General features: G+C 41.7%; 1 protein-coding gene across 1 annotated transcript in view; it reads left to right on the forward strand.

Annotated features, from left to right (window-relative positions):
• Nucleotides 1-17,543, forward strand: part of PIEZO2 (piezo type mechanosensitive ion channel component 2) — a 628,465-nt gene that overhangs the window by 378,548 nt on the left and 232,374 nt on the right. The window contains exons 6-7 of the mRNA XM_069731039.1: nucleotides 4,748-4,955; nucleotides 15,167-15,380. Coding sequence (XP_069587140.1) covers nucleotides 4,748-4,955; nucleotides 15,167-15,380 — 422 coding nt within the window. The remainder of the gene's footprint in view (nucleotides 1-4,747; nucleotides 4,956-15,166; nucleotides 15,381-17,543) is intronic.

Consider the following 17,543-nt stretch of genomic DNA (forward strand, 5'->3'; position numbering starts at 1 on the left):
AAGCACAACCCATTTTTCCGCCTATAGTTTTGCCGTTCACTTCTAGACTGAACTCTATCACATTGCATTGTCTCAAGTGCCTGTTCAGAAGACACCGCCAAATGGTGCACAGGTTTGCGCTCCCGTAAACGCCGATCAATCTGAATAGCCATAGTCATAGACTCATTCAGACCCGTAGGCGCAGGGAACCCCACCATAACATCTTTAATGGCCTCAGAAAGGCCATCTCTGAACTTTGCAGCCAGGGCGCACTCATTCCACTGAGTAAGCACTGACCATTTCCGAAATTTTTGACATTATATTTCTGCTTCATCTTGCCCCTGAGAGAGAGCTAATAAAGCTTTTTCAGCCTGAATCTCTTGGTTAGGTTCCTCATAGAGCAAACCCAATGCCAGAAAAAACGCATCCACATTAAGCAACGCAGGATCCCCTGGTGCCAATGCAAATGCCCAATTTTGAGGGTCACCCCGCAGGAAAGATATAATAATCTTACCCTGCTGAGCAGGGTCTCCAGAAGAGCGAGATTTCAAAGAAAGGAACAGCTTGCAATTGTTCCTAAAATTCAGAAAACTAGATCTATCTCCAGCAAAGAACTCTGGAATAGGAATTCTAGGTTCAGACATAGGAGCATGTACAACAAAATCTTGTATATTTTGAACCTTAGCAGCAAGATTATTCAAGCTGGAAGCTAAACTCTGGACGTCCATGATAAACAGCTAAGGTCAGAGCCATTCAAGGATTAAGAGGAGGAAAAAAAAATCAGCCAGACTGCAATTAGGGCTAAGCAGCAACCTCAGAGGAGAAAAAAAAAAAAAAAAAAACTTCCTCAGACTACTTTTCCTCCTACTTCAGCCCAAACATTTTTGGCCGGCTATACTGTCATGATTCCAATGGCAGGGAATCACAAAAGGACAAGCACCAACGAGCTCTAGGGTGATGGAACCTGAGCTGACCGCGACCCTAAACCTGAACACACAAATAACAATAGCCGGGGAACGTGCCTACGTTGATCCTAGACGTCTCGCACCAGCCGAAGATCTAACTTCCCCTATTAGAAGAAACACAGACCTCTCTTGCCTCCAGAGAAATACCCCACAGAAATAGCAGCCCCCCACATATAATGACGGTGAAATGAGAGGAAGGCACATACACAGTATGAAATCAGATTCAGCAAAATGAGGCCCGCTAAAACTAGATAGCAGAGGATACAAAAGTAAACTGCGCGGTCAGCAAAAAACCCTTCAAAAAACCATCCTGTAATTACTTGAACTCATGTTCCATCTCATGGAACATGAGGAGCAATTACAGCCCGCTAGAGCAACCAGCAGCAAAGAAACAATTATATGCAAGCTGGACAAGACAAAAATAAATCAAAACGTGGAACAAGAAAATCAAAAACTTAGCTTGTCCTGAAGATTACTGAAGCCAAAAGCTGAGGTAACAAAACACTCTGATAACCTTGATATCCGGCGGGGAAATGACAAGAAAGCCCGGTTAAATAGGAAACTCCCAAATCCTAATAGAACAGGTGGACACCAGAGACAGCAGAACACAAATCACCCAGTACCATCAGTAACCACCAGAGGGAGCCCAAAAACAGAACTTACAACAGGGGATATGTGATAAAGTCACTGGCAAAGTACTGGAGGGGAGGTATGTTTCACTTTGCATGTTAGCTTCAGTGATATCAACCCAGGAAAAAGCTCCAGCACACTAAATGCTGAGGGGTTAATTAACAATGTTTAGTGCTAGTTTGATTGAACATCTGTAGAGTGGGAGTGGTAGGTTTCCAGAGGATAAATACCCAGCCTTCTAGAGCATTCATTGGAGTGGTGCATGATCTGGAGCTGTATTTTCATGTTAAGGAAAGTTGAACTTTTTGTTGTTTGTTCCTGAAGCGGGCAGATTCTCGTAGGAACAAGGACCGTGCCATACGTTATGTTTTTGTTTTTCTTGTTAGGCTAGGAAGGTCGGGTTTGTTTTTGCTATCGTCGAACAGGTTTATGCAGTACTTTTAAGAAATCAGTGGAAGATTTAAAGAGACAGTGTATCTGTGTCTACCTCTACGTGCAGCCTAGTGAACTCAAGTTCCATATCAGACTCCACTAAATAACAGTATATGGTACTTACAATTGGTATAGTAAACTCATCGTGACATATTTTCCTGCCTAATAAGATATAATATTTTCCCTCCAAATAAGACTCAATGGGGTAAGTGAAAAATCCAAGATGCGCTCCTGCTTTCTAGCAGTCGGCTGCTTACACCCAAGTAACACATGTTCATCCTAGTGGACAGTGTGTGTTCCATCTGAGGTGTGCACTTCTCATTTTTTATGTAACATTGATATTAGTCATACTTTATATTATCAATATACGCTCCCACTTTACTTGGTACTATTTTGATCAATATTTTGCATCAGTATATGTAAGCCAAGACTAGGATCGGAATTTATGCACAGAAACCATAATAGAAAGCTTTCTGCATTTTAGATCCATTCCTGACTATGGCTTGTAAATACTGACTGTGTGAAAGTGGCCTTATTGTTAATGTAAAAAAAAGCTTGGTATGCAGCTGGTATCTGGCACCGCCAGATGTAACTACATTTGACAGCTCTATGGATTGCCTTTGGAGTAGGAGTATTGTTGCTTCTTAGATTCTTTATGGAAAAATGATGGCATTTCCTTGCTTTGGTGTTTATAGTTATCAGATGAGACAGTTAAAAGCTGAATGTCAACAAAATTTCACAGCAATGACTAATAAGAGATTCTGGCCCCACTCTGGTAGTATCAATAACAGCTGCAGTCCAGGCACCAATGTTTTCCTGCCTGGGATGTATCGCTGTCTTGACATTTTCTTTGCTATACTATCTAAAGCACACATTCAGACGTATTTACTCAGACCTTTTTTTTTTATGTGTATTCAGAGTATGTCATCATTCTGTTGTATTTTGTATGTTGCAGATATAACACATTTACTTGTACCTTAGGCTACTTTCACACTTCCGTTTTTTTTAATCTGTCACAATGCGTCGGCACAACGTATCGACGGATGCGTCAAAAATAGTGAAAAACGGATGCAACACATCCAGTATTTCGACGGATCCGCTAGATGGTTCCGTCGAAAAACTGGATCCGTTGCATCTGTTTTTACCACCTGTTTCATTCGTTTTTTTGACAAATCCATTTTCCATGCCTAAAAATGGGAGTCTCCCAAATGTGATTGGCTACTGGAAAATAGGGAAACCAATATATTGACTGGCTGGCTGTCTTCAGGCTGGCAGGAGTCTTGCTGGCACATTTGGGGGTGACGCCCCAGGCCAGGTTTATATAGATTTGGGGCCTGTCTTGCCAATTGGCTACAAATTCCTGATTCTGAGCATGCTCAGTTTAAAAAAATGGATTCCAGTGCTGGATTCCGTCATACGACGTGTCACGACGGATCCTGCGTCCATAGGCTTCCATTCTAGTCAACGACGTATGCCGCAGGATCCGTCGCGACATGATTTCCCGACGCAGACTAAAAAGTTACATTCAACGTTTTTTCCAGACGATGGTCCGCCAAAACACGACGGATCCGTCGCACGACGGACACAACGTGTGGCCATCCGTCGCGATCCGTCGCTAATACAAGTCTATGGGAAAAAAAGGATCCTGCGGGCACATTTGCAGGATCCGTTTTTTTTCACAAAACGACGCATTGCAATGGATCTGAAAAGACGGAGGTGTGAAAGAGGCCTTAAACAGAACCTTTAAACAGAGCCTATCAGCATGTTTCTTACACATGGAAGTAGTGGTGCTGCTGTATAGCTGCTTGTCCCCCAATAAAAATGATACGGTACTTTTTATGTAGTGATTAGTGATGACGAGTATGCTTGTTATGCGAGTTTGCCAGAGCATGCTCGGGTGATCTCTGAGGATTTCGGCCTTTCTTGGAGATTTCGTTTTTGTCGCCTCAGTTGCTTGATTTGCACCTGCTAGACAGCTTGAATACATGGGGGAATTCCCTAAGAAACGGGCAATCCCCACATGTAGCTGCGTCGACTAAATCTTTGAGCACGCCGAAATACTCGGAGACCACCTGAGCGTGCTCTGAAAAACTCGAGTAACGAGTATACTTGCTCATCACTAGTAGTGATCCATTGTGCCTGTCATGAGAAATCTAGTGTAGAATCCATATCTTGAAAAGAGTGCATTGGGGGTGTCAGGGCACCTGGTCTGGTTCTTCCAAGTGCAGACACACCCACAGTGTTCTTTCAGCCTGATTTGCATGTGACTAAAAAAGTATCATACTTTTTTGGAGGACAAGCATATAAAATGCTATATAGCACTACTTTCAAGTGTAAAAACATGTTGACAGGTCCCCCTTAACTCAAGGGTGTGTTATTTTTGTTAACTGTTACTAAGCTGATGCGTAAGTCTGTGTGTAATTTGATGGTCCAAAGGATGGTCCAAAGCAATGTTTCTAGGCAAGAGTATCTCCTTTATGTATCTTCAAATTGATCATTCTTTTATTTTTTACCTTATGTCTCCTATGAAATTTGATGCATAGAGGAGTAGAGTATAGGCCCAATAAACATCTCAGAGACTTTATAGAGCCTTAATATCAGCCATTAACCCGAGTAACTGCAGACTAGAGATAATCAGCAACTGTTATTTGCCAGCATTTGTTTGCCTGTCATATTGCATTTTATTTACAGTACCCTAACCGTAATGTGTTAAATTTACTATTTCATACTCTGCAATTTAGGTGGAGGTGGGGAAAATGGACATGGATGATGCATTAATGTATGAGGAAGATTTTGATGAAAACAATGGGATTGAAGAGGCAGAAGAAAGTGCAAAGTTAAAACTTCTCCGCAAAGTTGCCTCAATTGCCACAAAACTTAAAGAACTTATTGGCAACATAATAGCCACTGCTGGAAAAGTAGTTGTTACAATTTTACTTGGTATAACAGGTTGGTATTACACAAACTATGTTTCCCCTTTGAAAATGATTTTTATATGTATATTAAAGTACACATAAATGTATTTGTTCAAGTGTTTGTCTCACCTTATTTAAATGGGTAAATGTAGCATCTACTATGTAATTGTCTAAGGGTCACTTCCGTCTGTCTGTCTGTCTTTCTGTCACGGATATTCATTGGTCGCGTCCTCTGTCTGTCATGGAAATCCAAATCGCTGATTGGTCGCCAAACAGCAAAACAGCCACGACCAATCAGCGACAGGCACAATCCGGAAGAAAATGGCCGCTCCTTACTCCCCGCAGTCCATGCCCGGCGCCCGCATACTCCCCTCCGGTCACGGCTCACACAGGGTTAATGCCGTCGGTAACAGACCGCGTTATGCTGCGGGTAACATTACCGCTGCTATTAACTCTGTGTGTCCCCCAACTTTTTACTATTGATGCTGCCTATGCGGCATCAATAGTAAAAAAATGTAATGTTAAAAATAATAAAAAAAACAAACAAAAAACCTGCTATTCTCACCCTCCGTTGTCCGCTGAGCCGCTCACGCCGGCCACCATCTTCCATTCCCGGCGATGCATTGCAAAATTACCCAGAAGACTTAGCGGTCTCACGAGACCGCTAAGTCATCTGGGTAATTTTGCAATGCATCCTGGGAACGGAAGATGGCGGCAGCCGTGCGCGTATCGCCGGAGCTTCGCTGGATCCCAGGGGTGAGTATATAACTATTTTTTATTTTAATTATTTTTTTAACTGGGATATGATGCCCACACTGCTGTATACTACGTGGGCTGAAAACCAAAAAAAGTGCTTTAGTAAGTCAGTAAAAAGTAGGAAGGAGTATTTAAAACAAGAAAATGATAAGGGTGCCCATACTTATGCACCTGTCAAATTTTGTTTGAATGCAGATTGCACATTTTCTGTTAATACAATAAACCTCATTTCAAGGCAGAAACATTAACGTGTCCAACAGTTATTAGATATATGAATCTGAAATAGCTGTTGCAAAAAAAATCAATTTTTTATAAAACATTAAGATTAAGATTAATAGGGGTGCCCAAACTTTTTCATATAACTGTATAGTATATAGGCAATGTTCTTTGCTATGTGGGCTGTGTTCTATTCTGCGTGGGCTGTGCTATATACTGCGTGGCTGCTATATACTGCGTGGCTGCTATATACTGCGTGGGCAGTGATTATATACTACGTGGCTGCTATATACTGCGTGGGCAGTGTTATATACTACGTGGCTGCTATATACTGTGTGGGCAGTGATTATATACTACGTGGCTGCTATATACTGCGTGGGCAGTGATTATATTCTACGTGGCTGCTATATACTGCGTGGGCAGTGTTATATACTACGTGGCTGCTTTATACTGCGTGGGCAGTGATTATATACTACGTGGCTGCTATATACTGCGTGGGCAGTGTTATATTCTACGAGTCTGCTATATACTGTGTGGGCAGTGTTATATACTATGTGGCTGCTATATACTGTGTGGGCTGTTATATACTACGTGGCTGCTATATACTGTGTGGGCAGTGTTATATACTACGTGTCTGCTATATACTGCGTGGGCAGTGTTATATACTACGTGGCTGCTATATACTGCGTGGGCAGTGTTATATACTGCGTGGCTGCTATATACTGCATGGGCTGTTATATACTACGTGGCTGCTATATACTGCATGGGCAGTGTTATATACTACGTGGCTGCTATATACTGCGTGGGCTGTTATATACTACGTGGCTGCAATATACTGCGTGGGCAGTGTTATATACTGCATGGGATGTGCTATATATTACGTGGCCAGTGTTATATACTGCGTGGCCTGTTATATACTACGTCGCCTGTGTTATATACTGCGTGGCTGCTATATACTGTGTGAGCTGTGTTATATACAGTAGTACGTGGCTGTGTTATATACTGCGTGGCCACTGTTATATATTGCGTGGCCTGTATTAACGTATCGGGTATTCTACAATATGTATATATATAGCAGCCACATAGTATATAGCACAGGCCACGTAGTATTTGTCTGCTATATACTACATGGCTCCTATATACTATGTGGCCTGTGCTATATACTATGTGGCTGCTATATACATACATAAATACATATTCTAGAATACCTGATGCGTTAGAATCGGGCCACCATCTAGTGTTTTATAATCCTCTCCATTCTCAAGAACGCATGGATTTTTAATTGTGTAAGTTACTACTTGTTGCCCCAGCAGCTTGCCACTTCTGTAGTCTCAGAGGTGGCTGGTTTCCTAGGCAAGGATCACACACTTGCAAGCTGTTTGCTATATGTTGCTATGAAGCTAGTTGGATCGCTGGATCTGGACTTCGCTGATGCTGCAGAGGAAAGGCTGCCTCTGCCTGGAGCATCGGAGAGTGGGCAGTTCTGGCCAGCGGTCAGTCATTCCATGTCTCACTATGTCAGTCTTCAAGAGGGCACTGCCTCCCGACAAGGAGACCTGGAGCAGTGCGTAACTAAAGAGAGCAACTTAAGAAAGCTGCTGTAATGCATTTGGTTTGTCTCACACGTATGTTTAACAGCAGGTTTGTTCCTTCATATATTAAAATGTAACATCTATAAATCTATGCTGAAATACACTGTGCTTAGTTTTACATTTTTGTGCCATTTCAAGGGCGAGTAGCACCTTCTTTTCTTTAAATACAGCATGCTCTTGGTATGGCATTTATCGGACATGCTTTTCCAATAGTTTTTATAAGATTCCAGGAAAGATGCAAGCTCAAAGTGCTTGAAATGTAAAAACGAGACAGAAACTGTTATAAAACCACTATAAAAATGGTGGAAAGTCCTGGTGTTACCTACAAATTTAAAAGAAACTGTAACTGGAAAGTATACAATATTGGGTATTACACTGAAATATCTGTCAATTGGTTATCAAGTATGGAAGAATAATGTGATAGAGGGACACCTGATAAACACACAATACTTTGCAGTAACTGTCGCTTTCTAGAAGCACATTTGGCGTTTTTGTACAGTTTGGTTTTAACTTTCACTTTAAAAAAAAATAAGTTTTCCTTGGAAAAAAAATGTTGCTGTTATATACAGTACCGTATAAAAGTTTTAAGCAGGTGTGAAAATGTGAAAAAATGCTGCAAAGTAAAAATGCTTTAAAAAAATAAGTGTTAACAGATTCTTTTTCAATTGTCAAAATTGAAAATTAATGAACAAAAGAGAAATCTTAATCAAACAAATATGAGTCTCTTTGTACTGTTTGCTTATTGAAAAGTATAGAGGTTTTTGGCTGCAGTTCTCTCATGAAGACCATTTTTGGCAATACTTCTATGAATATGAATAGACGATGGGTCTAGTTGGGTCCCAGTTCTGAGCTGATAGCACTTCTGGAGATCTTTTGGATAAGTAGACAGCCAGTTCCGTAAGTGAGTACTTCTGGCCGGCGGATGCCACCACCAATAACAGCTTATCAGGGGGTGTGCCAGGTGTCGGACCCCGACCGATCAGATATTGATGACCTATCCCAAAGATAGGTCATCAATACTAAAATATTGGACAAACTCTTAAAGGTGTAAGATGCTGCATTTTTGAGGCAACAAAAATATGCACCAAAAACTAATCGTGGGCACACAGCCTTAAAGTGAACATGTAAGCAGGATTGTGCTCAGTAATCTACAGACATTGTCAGGTTGCTGCTGCTATACTGATTAAAATGATACCTTGGGTGATTCATCCATCTTGTGGTTGTTGTATAATCTTTATTTGTAGTTTTCAGTTAATGAGATTCTCGTGCTCCGGGGCAGCCTGTGGGCAGGAGATTTATGTGGCTCTTTGTTTATTTATGCACGTTTATGAGATGATGACAGATCACTGATCCTTCAGTGACATGCCCCCTATTTTGTATATTATAATATTGTGTGGTAAAAAAACAAATAACAGTCATACGGTAGTCGGTTAAGTAAAAAGGGCAGCACACTGCAGTGCCAAAACATGCAAACTTGAAAACACGAAATTTGAACTGCATCACTGCACTAGAAATATGAAAAATGAGAGCTTTTAGCGCATAAAAATGGCCATATTTATGTGTACCTCGTAGCCACTTTACGGCATCTCTCTTATACGAGGTCCTACGCTTGACCTACCTCACCGAGAATAAACGTCTCCATCTGAATGGGTACATGTGAAACCTCTTCTTGGACTCAAATTCTCTCTTTCTGTGGAGGGGTATTGGACCTACTATAATTAAAACACCTGTGGCTAGGAGGCGGGGAGTGCACGATCAGAAGGCTAAAGAATACATTTCAAAAACCTGACCTGCACATCCAAACATAGACTGAGTGTGAACAGGTGCTGAACCCAGAGTCGCCAACTCGTATATAGTTAAGTAAAAAGGGCAGCACACTGCAGCGCCAAAACATGCAAACCTAAAAGCTCTCATTTTTCATATTTCTAGTGCAGTGATGCAGTTAAAATTTCGTGTTTTCAAGTTTGCATGTTTTGGCGCTGCAGTGTGCTGCCCTTTTTACTTAACTATATACGAGTTGGCGACTCTGGGTTCAGCACCTGTTCACACTCAGTCTATGTTTGGATGTGCAGGTCAGGTTTTTGAAATACGGTAGTCGGTGGCGCCTGCGCTGTAGCATGATACGATAGATAATATGCATGTATTCATTTGATTTAACCATGTAGTTTTGTTGGAAAAAAAATATCTTAATAAAAATGGCATCGGCGGCCCTGCCTGCGCAGTAGCATCTGTCGGGTTCCGTTAAATGCTACTGTGCAGGAGCCACCGTTGGTGCCATTTTGCTATAGAGAAAAAATTGGGCTTAATCAAGATGGTGCCGGCGGCGCCTGCGCAGTAGCATCTATCAGAACACGATAGTTGCTACTGCATCATTTTGATTAAGATATTTTTTTTACTAAATCAAATGTCATATACCGTACAGATGAATATGTAAGCAGAGCACCACATGAAGATCCCCCCACAGTCCCGGAGTACGGGCATATCATTAACTCAAAATTATAAATAAAGATTAAACAACAACCACAAGATGGATTTCATGAACCCAGGTATCATTGTAATCAGGATAACAGCACTGACCGGTCACTGTCTGTAGGACACTCAGCACAATCCTGCTGACAGGTTCACTTTAGCATGAACTTTTTTTCATGTAGATGCTTCTGGGAAAAACTTCAAGAAAAAATGGCAAACCCTAAGTATGCTGTGTTTTGGAAAAAATGCTACACCCCTCCAAAATAAAATGACAAAAAAGAGCATCGCTTGTAGTGCATTTATATTTCTGAAGAAAATAGTCTTTAGATGTATGTTATGACATTTTAATATTCCTCACACCAAGGTCTCCCATGATGTTAAAGGGAACCTGTCACCCCCAAAATCGAAGGTGAGCTAAGCCCACCGGCATCAGGGGCTTATCTACAGCATTCTGGAATGCTGTAATTAAGCCCCCGATGTAACCTGAAAGATGAGAAAAAGAGGTTAGATTATACTCACCTGGGCGGGAAGTCCGATCCGATGGGTGTCGCGGTCCGGTCCGGGGCCTCCCATCTTCTTACAATGACATCCTCTTCTTGTCTTCACACTGCGGTTCCGGCGCAGGCGTACTTTGTCTGCCCTGTTGAGGGCAGAGCAAAGTACTGCAGTGCGCAGGTGCCAGGCCTCTCTGACCTTTCCCGGCGCCTGTGCACTGCAGTACTTTTCTCTGCCTTCAACAGGGCAGACAAAGTATGCCAGAGCCGCAGCGTGAACACAAGAAGAGGATGTCATCATAAGAAGATGGGAGGCGCTGGACCAGACCGCGACACCCATCGGACCTGACCGCAATGAGAGCGCCCCTGGGTGAGTATAATCTAACCTCTTTTTCTCATCTTTCAGGATACGTCGGGGGCTTATCTACAGCATTACAGAATGCTGTAGATAAGCCCCTGATGCCTGTGGGCTTAGCTCACCTTCGATTTTGGGGGTGACAGGTTCCCTTTAAGTATTTTATTGATGCCACTAATGACTTTGCTCCCAATTCTTCAAGCAATTTTAGCCTGAATTTTGATGTAAATGTTTTGCAGTAGTTGCCTAAAAATTTGACAACCCAGGCTACTCCACCCACGTTTTGAAAAAGTGGGCATAGCTTAGCCAAGAAGGGCATGGCCAAGGACACCCAACAAATTCATCATTATTTATGCCACAAAAGTGCTGTTCATTACTCCAGAAATGTGCTCTAGTCCTTGACTTACATACATTTCTTGCAGCGGTTCCCATCAGCTAAAAGATGCGCCAAAAACTCTTTAAGTTTCATATGGCTCTCAATTAATTTGGGACCGCTTAGTCCAGACTGCCCACTTCATCAATCCAAAAATTTAGAAAAAAGCCGACAGAACATCAGATATTGTGATGCAAGTCCTAATTCCACTGGACCATGTGGAAAATGTACATACCCAAACAGCAATGAAGGACAGCATCCAATTCGGGTGAAATATTCACAAAGAAAATCCATTATTATGCCAGATAAAATGCGACGTTTCGACCATGTAGGTGTTAGGGACTGGCGGAACGCACCAAGTATAGATGATATGAAACTAGGTGCGTTCGCAGTCCGAGGTCCACCGTGCAGGTAAAAACCCTGCTGCTAGTAAGACGGACTATATGGCGGTACTAAAAGTATACACGCACGGGTTAACTTCACCCTGCGTGAAGGAAGCGATCCTGTTGAGTCACAGGACCGCGGTACTGCACATAGAGCACGAACAAGAAGTCAGCGAACACAACCCCAACACAGGATTGAAGTCCGATTAGACCACTTGCTGGCACAACACCGCAACTGGGTATGTAAGGAAACTATTAAAATAGTATATAAAGGCACGAGAGTGCATGGAGTGCCGCACTGACGAACGCCACTAACCACCCAGGCTTGGGTAAGGAAAGCGCAGAGGAAGCGCACGGCGCCATACAGGCGGTCACAGCAACTAGACGCTGTTATGTGTGTAACGTGCTGTTGGATAAGTTGGGCACTAGATAGCAAACATACACCTTCCGCGAACAGTCATCCAATAGGGAGGGTATTTTAAAGAGCGACTTTCACACACAACACACACACATATTATCAAGACAATACTAGCGCATGGCCGTGCGGTCATGCGCAGTTTATATAGTTGCAGCACAGGAAGCTGCTACTGAAGTTTTGCCCTTTCAGGACCTTCCTGGAGGACCAATGGAATGTGCTGCAGTATATGAGCATGTGACCCTCGATCTAAAATGGGAGATCTTGCCCTGGGCATGCTCAGTGTGTGCAAATAAGGACTTAGTCCCAGAGAAGCCCGCTCGCCGCAGATCAGTGCAGGGTACAACAGGAGAGCCAGAAAAGGCAACAGTAACCCTTTGCACAGAATCAGTCCCAGCAAGACGCTGGGAGCGACGCCTTCGCTGAGCAGGCCCCACTGCGGCCGGTACAGAATGGGAGACCGCAGCAGACAGGGATCGAGATTCCCCCTGTGCAGCAGAGGAAACTCGACTCCTAACAGTAGGTCTTTTTGAAGCATCCATAACATCAATAATGGTGGACTTATATAGGAAGTGGAACACCAGCAGCCAATCCCCACACAAAGCCCGCCCATACATTAAATATAGTACAAAACACCTCATAGACATATTTATACAAAGATCATATCATATACATATCACACATTATAACAACACCACATAATGCATTAAAAAATTCTCAAATTTTTAGTCACGCATCCGTGTCCATGGAAACTGTCTACCAATCTCAGTGACTGTCCTATTTAACACACCATTTCCCAACCAATGAAATTTAGTGTCTCACCTTAATGCCCCACATGTCTAATCTACCCCAATGAACGCTGTGTATATAAACTCCAATCACACAACATTCTCACGGTATCACATGTCTCAAATGTGCCAATCACTCTAGCTGTCACATGTTATGTTTACAAACAACCCTCAAAGCCAATAGATGCGCTGCCCAGCAGCCGTGTCAAACTGTGCACATGTTCTGACACACACAAAAAAATGGCTCAATGTAGGGAAATGTTAACAAGACAATTTTATACAACCTTCCTACTTATCATATCATGACTGTCATTAATAAATATAAAGTGAGCATGTACACACTAGGTATAATCAAAAAAGAGGGGAAAGAAAGGGAAAAAAAAGGAGGTGGGTCAAAAAGATCAATCAAAAAGGACAAGTCACTCAACCAAATCCAGGATACGACCTATATGGTCGAAACGTCACATTTTATCTGGTATAATAAAGGATTTTCTTTGTGAATATTTCACCTGGATTGGATGCTGTCCTTCATTGCTGTTTGGGTATGCCCCCTTCATCAAGACTGGCATCCATAACTTAAGTCTTCATGAATTGAGGCCCTTATTATAATTGATTAATAATGTGTTAATTATAATTTGTTTTATTTGCGTTTATGGCACTAATATATTCTGCAGCACTGGAGAGACTGATCAGCCCAGAGCTTACAAGGCTGAATACCTGTGTGCAGTACACCACGTAACCGTCTAGAAAAGTCATTCTCTTTGTGACCAAAATTTATTGTATATTAAGCAATAGAGTTACCACAAATTAGAGTTATGTACCAGGTAAATACTCTCATACATTAGTAAGGCATTGAATTTTGTTTATATATTTGCAAATTGTTTTTCTTCCAAATGAATTAGTAAATGTAATGTACATCTTGGACCAGTTAAGATTATAAAGTTGACATCATTGTCAGCAGCAGGATATGAGCTTGCTGACCTTGTAGGAGGAAGCATACACTTTTTTGAAAAAGATAAATGTGCTTTTGGCAGGGACTGGCATAGAGTCAAATGAAAGGAGCGTGTAGGAAAAGCAAAGGCGCTAGAGGTATGTACCGATCAATGAAGTGAAGTAGAACAATGTGAGTGGTGCTCACCTAACGAGGTTGTGCTCACCATGCATAACACTGGAGTTAACGTGCAAGCATCCCCGGATTGCCATTTCAACAACTGCAGGCTCCCACTGTTAAAAGCACAGAGTTGGATGAGTGAAGAAAAGGAAAAAAAGGAAAGTGCTTCTTTTATTTGAATGAAGGAAAAAAAAGAGGAAAGCGGCATCTATGGGGCTCTAAAAAGGAGACAAGCCAGATAAAACCTTTTACTCCTATAAAAGGTTTTAAAAGGATTTATCCTACCCGGACCTGGCTTGTCTCCTCCTTTTTAGGGCCCTGTAGATGCCGCTTTCCTCTTTTTTCCTTCCTTCAAATAAAAGAAGCAGTAATAAAATAAGAGAATAAGAGACATGCTAAGAATTCCTACTTACAGCAACATGAACAACTATGTAATTTGTTTGATGTGTTTATACTTTCTTGCCATTTTTATGTTTTTTTTTCCATTGTACAATATTGGTTTGGCAGTTTTTAGTTCATTTCCCTTTGGGATTCTCTATAGAGAAAAATATGTGAAAAAATGTTTGTGTGATGAAAAAAAGCATCGGTCTTGAAAAAACCTAATACGTTTTAAATGTTCAAAAAATTGCACTTAATTCATTTTAGACTATTTTTTTTAAATGCACGTTGTTAGATTTTAAGAGTTTTCATCAACAACATGTCAGTGAGACACACACACATATATGCCTCGCTGACCTTTCCCAGCACCTGCGTACTGCAGTACTTAGCTCTGCCCTCAACAGGGCAGGCAAAGTACGCCTGTGCTGGAGCCGCAGCGTGAAGACCAGAAGAAGACGTCATCTGATGAAGATGGGAGGCGCCGAACCAGGACCAACAGCGGGACCGCCCCTGGGTGAGTATAATCTAACGTCTTTTTCTCATCTTTTAGGATACATTGGGGGCTTATCTACAGCATTACAGAATGCTGTAGATAAGCCCCTGATGCCGGTGGGCTTACCTCACCCGCGATTTTGGGGGTGACAGGTTCCCTTTAAGGAAAACCCTTTTTAAGCAGTATATGTATCACACTGTTCTGTAGGTGGTACTGGGGATGGACTTTAGGTTTTAAGTGAAAGTTTGCGGCATTTTTACTCTAAACATAAATCAATTCTGTAAATCTAATCGATTCTAAGGTTGTGTTCACATGGTGCAGTTCAGTTCTGATGCCATTTTTGGCCACACAGTGTGAACACAGCCTAATTATTGTTTCTGATGATTTTACTTAATACCCTTTTTTCTTTTTTCTTTTTTTAGGCATGATGTTGCCTTCCTTGACCTCAGCTGTATATTTCTTTGTATTTTTGGGGTTATGTACATGGTGGTCCTGTTGCCGAGTATTTGATCCGCTGATATTCAGCTGTCTATGTGTATTAATGGCCATATTTAGTGCAGGGCACTTGATTGGACTTTATCTATATCAATTTCAATTTTTTCAAGAGATCATTCCACCCGGTGATTTTTATGCCAGGTAAGTAAAAAGATGAATGAATGGAATTTTTGTTGATATTACCTTAACATATGTAACGGGAACCTGTCAGATGTGTGAATAGGGGAGAAACCACCAAGGACATGCTTCAGATTAGTCATTCAAGACATGTAATCCTCGGCTAGCTTTGTTTTTCTGAAACACCGCTGCAATTTATAGTGAAGCATACACTTCTGCAATAGCCCAACCAGTGCCCCATTCATGATTCCTGTGGTTCAGGCCACATGAATCTCAGTGTGAGGGCCGGGTCACACTTGCATGTGCAATGCGAGAAACTCACTCATCAATACCCGGCACACTCATCAATACCCGGCACTGCCGCCGGCACTTGAGACCGGAGTATGCAGCTGCATGTATTTCTATGCAGCTGAACGCTCCGATCCCGAGTGCCGACGGCAGTGCCGGGTATTGATGCGAGAAATTCACGCGAGTTTCTCGCATTGCACATGCAAGTGTGACCCCGGCCTGAAACATGGACTCCTGGATAATGCATATAATACCACATTTTACTATGGCCATTGCAGAGAAAATGTATGCCAAGATATGGCACCTGCAACTGATCACTAAGAGTGAGAGCAGATGGCTTTGTTTATTCATATGCCTCTGCTACATTTAAAAGTAGCACAGGTGAGGGGTGCATTACAAGCAAGTTACAAAATGTTGAAACTAGTTGGATTTTTTTTGACTTGCTTGTCATGGCCTCAGTACTACATTCACCTGCATTACACTGCGGTGTAGCAGCAGCATAGAGCGTTTTTTGGCTGTTCCTACATGCCTAGTATAGCACCCCCAGGTATTTTTTTTCCACTCTCAGAACATATACCTAGTGTGTTCAATGGTGGTTGTAAGAAGCCACATCCAGAGACCCAATTCTTACTCACAGTAAGAAATAAAGGGGAAAGTCAGCTCACCGATCTTTCAGGAGGTGCACGGAACCCCCGTCCTGATGAGACGAACCATGTAGAAAATAGAGAAACAATGTTCCAGCTCTTCTTGATAAAATACTTGACTTTATTTCTTGCGTTTAAAATACATTCAGCCCCTTGGACAACGCACAGGAGGACATGAGCAACATGTTTCGATCGATACTGCTATCTTTATCAAAGCTGTTGATAAGGCTTTGATAAAGATTGCGGCAGCGATCGAAACGCGTAGCTCATTTTATCAAGAAGAGCTGCAACATTTTTTCTTTATTTACCCAATTCTTATCACGGTAACTGATCTGCACAATTTCAGAATTCATTCTCCCACCCCTGTACAAGAAGATACAGGCCGAGTGACCGAGGCACTGAGCATACGTGACCTCCATCACTTGACACACAAGGTGGACGATACGATGACAGAACCAACAGTGAAGCAGGGGCACCATTAGAATTCTAAAAATCATTTTAATCATAACCTTTGTACAAGCTAAATAATATGAATACATTTACATTTATTCTTTGGAAAACATTTCAACAGTTTGTCATATTTTATCACAAATGTACAAATGACCTATTAATTCATTGCTCATGATGAGACCATGTTCATACATGCAGTTTTTGATTATTTTTATTTGCAAAAGCTAGGAGTAACTCCATGATGCATTTAGTATTTACTGTGATAAAAATATATACATTTGTCACTCCTCTCCCCTTTCCCACTCCTTCTAACATTTTAAATTAGAAGTTTCATGTTTAACTAAAAACGATTGCCTACTGCAGCCTAACAGAGTCTTGGACAGAACAGAATTCTGCTTCAGGAGATGGTTTGCTGATGAAGAGATGCTAATTAACGTGTGGTTTCGTTTAGTTTTTGCTAAATTGAGTAAGCAGGCTTCATTCATCCTGTGATTTCACTTTCCATCAGCCAGAAGTAATTTTAGAGGCTTATAACTTCCTGGCTGTTGCTACTGTAATTCTTTGAAGTAGGCATATTAATCACAATAGAGCCTTTCATACACCAGAATTTTTGCATGAAATTTTCAAAATGCCAATATGACTGCTTTAAATGTACACACTGTAGCCCTTTAAAACACATACAGCTGACTGTTTGACTACTGTTTTATTGATTTGCAATAGAGACGGACAGCGCTCACCAGACAATCAATGCATTACTCTTTTAAAGCAGGCGCATTAACTTGCCTTCTGTAGTTTAAACGGGATG

This window comes from Ranitomeya imitator, chromosome 6 (assembly GCF_032444005.1).
Source record: "Ranitomeya imitator isolate aRanImi1 chromosome 6, aRanImi1.pri, whole genome shotgun sequence".
NCBI classification, from domain to species: domain Eukaryota; kingdom Metazoa; phylum Chordata; class Amphibia; order Anura; family Dendrobatidae; genus Ranitomeya; species Ranitomeya imitator.